We start from the raw sequence: 6,382 nt of genomic DNA on the forward strand, positions 1-6,382 counted from the left end.
CACTCGACTACTAAGCCTACGAGCTACATTACTTCGAGTTCGAATCACTCACTCAACCATTAAAGCCTACGGGTTACATTACTTCGAGTTCGAATCACTCACTCGACTACTAAGCCTACGGGCTACTTTCATTCTGAGTTCGAGCAAGCACTCACTCGACTATTAAGCCTATGGGCTATATTACTTCGAGTTCGAAATCACTCACTCGACTACTAAGCCTACAGGCTACTTTTTATTTCGAGTTCGAGCAAACACTCGCTCGATTAATAAGCCTATGGGCTACCTTATTTCGAGTTTGAGCAAGCACTCGCTTGTTATAAAGGCTACAAGGTCCGAATTCGGTCAAATTTCCTAAAGCCTTATGAAAACCTTCATAAGGCATGAATGAAACAAAATCTTCATAAGGCAGAAAATAAAACAGAGGCAAGATGAGAAAAGAAAAGAAATTTATATATATGTACAAGATTGTTTACATGATTATTCGCAACATCCGAAATAGAAACTAAGGGCTAAGTTTCTTGGTTATCCCCGTGGGCGGTCTCTTCTCTATCGGGCTCTTCTCCACTCTAAAGACCCGCTCTTGCTCCTATCATCATCATCGGAAGCCAAGGCTTCAACATCGGCTTCAAGCTCATTATCCCTTTTTATCACTTAAGTGAGGTCGAAACCTCGAGCATGGATCTCCTCGAGGGTCTCCCCCTGAGATCGGCACTTAGCAAGTTCAATAACCCGATGTGCTCGTGTGTTGGTGGTCTCGACTGCCTCTCTTGCTCGTGCCTGAGCAGCTTCAGCATCGGCTCGATAGACCGCCACGAATGCAACCGCCTCGGCCTTTGCCTTTTCGGCATCAGATTCGGCCTTGGCAAGTTCGGAGGCCAACCGAGCCTCGAGCTCTTCTATTCTTCTTGCTTGAACCGAGCCTTTATCCTTCATACTTTGAAGTTGGTTTTCGGCTGATGATAATTGGGCTCGAGCAGCTTCTTTCTCTGCAGCAATGCAGTCCATACCTTCTTTCCACTTCAAAGACTCTGCTTTTATCACATCGACCTTCTCACGGAGTTTCCCGATCATCTCAGTTTTCTGCTGCAACTGTGAGACCGAAGAATTAGCCATCGTTCCGATATCGAGCCCATAGGATTTTAAAAGTATCATTACCTGCTTAGATAGATCGGTCTGATCTTGGTGAGCCTTCTCCAACTCAACTCATAGGTCTTTGATTTCCTCTCCCCTTTGCCCTAAGAGGAGTTTAAGGGAGTTCCTCTCCTCTGTAACCCGTTGAAGGTCGGACTCGTATCGATGCAGCTCGGTTCGGGACCGAGAATATGCTTCTCGATGAACTGTTGTGGCCTCCAAAGAAAGAAGAAACAAAGTTATAAAACAAAAACAAACATAAAGGCATTACCAATGAAGTAAGTTAAGGCTTACTCGATTCAAAGCCTGCTGCACTTCGAGGAAAAGATCTGATGCATCATTAGTGTCGGCAACGTCCTCCACACCGGTAAATAAATCATGAAAAAGATCATCTCCCTCATGAGATCCATCTACCTCAAGGGCCCCCAAATCTTGGGCTTCCCGAATCGCCCCTTTGGAAAAACAGGGAAAATGGGTGAGTCTTCGATTATTACTTCCCCAAGTGAGTCGCTTGGGAGTTCTCTTCGGTTCAGAGAGAGTTAGGGACGACCCCTTCAGACATATCCGTTGACTTCGATGGGAGATATCCTCGATTCCCAATAGCTCAGGGACTTTGCCCGAATCTTTCTCCGATATATCCTCAGTTCGAGGCGGAGCCTTGTAAACCACCATCAATCCAGCTGCCTATGGGGCATCAATAGTTTTTTTCATTCGGGCCACTAGTACGGGCTCATCGTCTTTTCCTTCTTCCTCTTCTTCATCCCTCAAACGCCGATCTGATTCTAAGGTTAAAAGGATGGTATTCTTCTTCGACTTACGAGCCTTCGGATTTGGATTTTCGGAAGTAGAGGCCCTTTTTCTCTTATTGTCTTTTGCCGGTTTCGAAACCGAGGCCGAAGTTTCCTCCTCGCCGAACAGGGGTCTCAAAACCGCATCCTTGCCCAAACCTACACAAAAAAAAATTGATTTGAGTATACGAAAAACAGTTCGAACTATCAATGATGCGAGAAAGGAGATTACCATAATTTTTGGCCTCCCATCGGCCCTTTGACAAATCGCGCCATGAATGCTTGGCATACGTAGAAGTCGAAGCCAGGGCCCGTACCCAGTCTTTGAGGTCAGGAACCGCACCGGGCATCCAAGGAACCGCTGCACCACAAAAGGGGATATCAGTAAGAAAGGAAACTAAGGGGCAAAACAATGGGAGATAACAACCGAGTTACACTTATGCTTCATGTTCCATTATTTGGGAAATGGCATCTTCTCGGCCAGTATTAGGTCCGACGTCTTCATTCGAACGAACTTACCCATCCATCATCGATCCTTTTCCTCATCTATGCTTGAGAACAGAACCTTGGTAGCCCGGCGCTGTAGTTTTATTAACCCACCTTGAAAGAGGCGGGGACAATACAATCTAATGAGGTGGTCGAGGGTGAAAGACATCCCCTCAATTTTACTCACAAAGAAACAGATTAGAATAACGATCCGCCAAAAAGAAGGATGGATTTGGCCTAAGGTTATTTGATATTTACGGCAAAAATCGATGATAACAGGGTCAAGGGGGCCTAACGTGAAAGGGTAAGTGTACACACTTAAAAACCCTTCCATATGGGTAGTAATATCCTCTTCGGGAGAAGGGACTACCAGTTCTTTGTTTTCCCAGTTACAATTTTTTTTACCTATTCGAGATATACCCCGGTTATCGAACACATATACCTCGATATCGGCTCATATCGGCCCGGAACCGAAGAGCCTTTGTCGACCTTAAAATCGGAGGTAAGAACACACGCCGCCGGAATGCACTCCTCAGACCGTGGATCCACCGGTGTTTTGTCGACGGCAGATTGTGAAGAAGAAGCTTTTTCTTTTTGGGGGATGATTTTTGATATTTTCACCATTTTTTGGATTTAAAGAAGGTGACAAAGATTTGGTGGTTTTGAAGAAGGATTTTGCAGAAAAGAATCACATATTTGTGAATGAACTCAGAAGATACTAAAAGGAACTTGAAAAATTTGGAAGATTAAAAGATGTAAAAGTGATAAATGGTAAAAGGAAGGGCTATTTATAGATTGAAGCAATGACGGTTCAATATTAACGGTGACCGACCACCGTCTGACACGCATTAAATGCCTTGGTAAGCTAAACCGACGGGATAACTATCACGTACGCCATGGTCGGGATCGATGCAAACGTCAGTGCATATCCAATCGAGCCATTGAGAAATCATATCGTTTATCACCACATCCTTCTCGAGAAACGAGGGGACTATCTGTATACAATCAAAATTGATTTCGGCCTTCGTACGATTGATCGAGATGTGATCATAATGGACTAAAGAAAGACTTCATAAATATCGAGATGGGTTCCGAATATGGTACGAACAAACTACAGATTTCAGGTATAGGTCAAACATCGAGTTCGAAATCATTATCGAGCTCGGTTCCAAATCGAATTATGATGAAATGTTATAGAATCGAGCTTAAGGGGCAAAGGCCAACCGATACCGAGTCCGAGTCATTACCAGATCCCGAGGCGGCATCGAGCTCTAAAAATAATACTAACCAGCACCGAGTCCGATCAAGCTCGAGCTCACAGACAAGAGCCGTTGCAACCGCACTAAGGGAGAGAATCTCTGCGGAAATTAGAGAAAAACTGATTCATCATGGGTTCCCCACTATGTATTTTATATCTAAAGTAGGATCTTCCACTATAAAGAGGATGTTTACATTTCTGTAAAGACGAAATTTTTGCATACTTTGTAACTGAGATATCACACATTCCATATTGAAGAATTATCCTTTCTAGCTTCATATCTTTCATCCTTACAGTCAAATATTAGATATTCTTACTTACCCATACGATTTGTGTTGACATATCCTTAGATACAAATTTAACTCTATTCGTTTTTCGAATAAACACATATTTTCAGAAAGGAACCAGTTTAACTTGTTGTATACTTGTATAAGTTATATTAGTCAAAGTTTATAATTTGAAAAATGTGTTAACATAATTTTGAGATAGGCAATCAAATTATGTGTAGTTGACCGTGATAATGCTTTCGTACTATTTTATAATAGTACGCAGTAGTTATCAATCGGGCAAATCAACATCCCTGACCAGAAATTTTAAAGTAGAGTAGAGACACAGAGAGGGGTAGGAGGTTGGGAGGTGAGGGAATAATAATAATATAATAATAATAAGTGTTTATAATCAGGCGTGAAGCATCAAGATCATTATAATAAGTTTCAAAAATCCGAAAGTGTTAAACAACACAAAGTTCCCTCGGTCTGATTTGCAGAACTATAAAAAAGAAAAAAAGGTGTTTGCAGACGCAAGTGGAACTAATGAACAAACACTCAAAATAACTTAAAAATTCAATCAAACTCTGTAAATTAAATCTATTTCCATGTTCCCTGCATTTGTCCCTCTTCTTTAAGCCAACTGATAATGTTAGTCTTCAAGGAAGTTCATACTGATCTTCAGTATCTGGATATTCCTGCTGTCTTTCAGATTCTTCCATTGACATTTTCTCACCATTGTTACTATAAAAGTAGTTGCCATTATCTAAGAATCTTGTGTCACTCAATCCTTGCCTTTCCACCATATTGTTATTGTTATTGTAACTGCTAACATGATTGTAGTTCTCGGAGTAGCCATTGTTGTTGTTGGGATTCTCATTCTTGATATCATAATAGTACTTGCCATTCTCCAAGAATCTTGTATCACTTAATCCTTGCCTCTCCACCGTATTGCCATTGTTATTGTAGCTGCTAGCTTGATTGTAGTTCTCAGAGTAGGCATTGTTGTTTTTGTTGTTGTAATTCTCAGAGAAAGCATTGTTGTTATTGTTTTTGTTGTAATTCTCGGAGAAAACATTATTGTTGTTGTAGTTCTCGGAGAAAGCATTGTTGTTATTGTTGTTGTAATTCTCGGAGAAAACATTATTGTTATTATTGTTGTTGTAATTCTCGGAGAAAATATTGTTGTTGTTGTTGTTGCTGTTGTAACTCTCGGAGAAGCCGTTGTTGTTGTTCATGTAATTCTGGGAGTAACCATTATTGTTGATTTTTTTGGAGTAGCCATTGTTGTTGTAATTCTTGGAGTAGCCATTGTTGTTGTTGTTGTAATTCTCGGAGTAGCCATTGTTGTTGTTGTTGTTGTAATTCTCCGAGTAGCCATTGTTGTTCTTGTTGTTGTTATTCTCCGAGTAGCCAGTGTTGTTGGAATCATAACCATTGTTATTGTAGGACTCATCTGTATTAAATCTAGCACCTTGGAATTCCTCGGCAGGAGTTTGAGTTTCAACCTCATCAAGATTTGTGACAGTGGAAGGAATTTCCTGAGAATGAGGACCATAAAGTCCATAAGGAGTATCAGTTAAAAGTGGTGCTGGTGCTTCAATGCCACCTTCTTCTGGATCTTGACCACTCCCTATTGGTGCCACTGCAGGCGCCGGTACACCGTTCACATCAGGATCTTGATCACTACCTACTGGTGCTGGTGTTGGACTTAAAGATGACAATGGAGGAAACGCGAAATCATTAAAAAACGGTGTTGGTGCTGATGTTGGTGTTGGTGTTGGTGTTGGTGATGGAGTTGGAGTAAAGGATGAAAATGGAGGAAAACTAATTTCATTGATTGGAGTTGGAGCTGGTGCAGGAGATGCAGGAATGATCATAAACTTGCTTTTTCTTGCTTCAATTTGTACTAGTGGAGTTGAGATCACCAAGAACAAGAAGAATGTTAGTTGCTTAGTTAAACGAGACATGATTAATGGTAAAGGAAATGGAACAAAAGGGAAAGAAGAATATTTGATGTGTTGGTTTCTTGATTCTCTAATTTTCTTGATTATTTGGGGGAGTTTATATAAAGTAGTAGGGATGTGCAAGTTTTGGTTCTAGACTCCGTGATGATGTGCGGGGATTGGGGAATTGAGAGAGAATTTGTGATTTGTGGGGTAAGGGCAAATAATGGTTTTTAGTGCATGCTGCATGTGCATCCTATTGAATATGTCCAACAAGGGAGGCACCTAAATTATAGGCAGAAAATAAAGAGCATGATTTGGTCCATAGTCAAAAGATAATTATGTTGTGTTTTATTCCTCTCTTTACATTGCTTTCTATGTAGTTAAAGTCAGACTAATGCTCTCAAAATGTGGGGCAATATGAAATAAAGAAAAAGAAGAGGTGTGAGGGTCCATTCATAACCTCTTTAGCAGTTGAGTTAGGTAGATCTATTACTTTAGTCAAAA

At 41.0% G+C, this 6,382-nt stretch overlaps 1 protein-coding gene across 1 annotated transcript; it reads right to left on the reverse strand.

Annotated features, from left to right (window-relative positions):
• Positions 1-4,334: 4,334 nt before the first annotated feature.
• Positions 4,335-6,104, reverse strand: LOC104118993 (uncharacterized). The gene has a single exon (XM_009630380.4). The coding sequence runs from the start codon at positions 5,897-5,899 to the stop codon at positions 4,589-4,591; it is 1,311 nt and encodes a 436-aa protein (XP_009628675.1). The 5' UTR covers positions 5,900-6,104; the 3' UTR covers positions 4,335-4,588.
• Positions 6,105-6,382: the final 278 nt, after the last annotated feature.

The sequence above is a fragment of the Nicotiana tomentosiformis genome, chromosome 7, assembly GCF_000390325.3.
Source record: "Nicotiana tomentosiformis chromosome 7, ASM39032v3, whole genome shotgun sequence".
Lineage (NCBI taxonomy): Eukaryota > Viridiplantae > Streptophyta > Magnoliopsida > Solanales > Solanaceae > Nicotiana > Nicotiana tomentosiformis.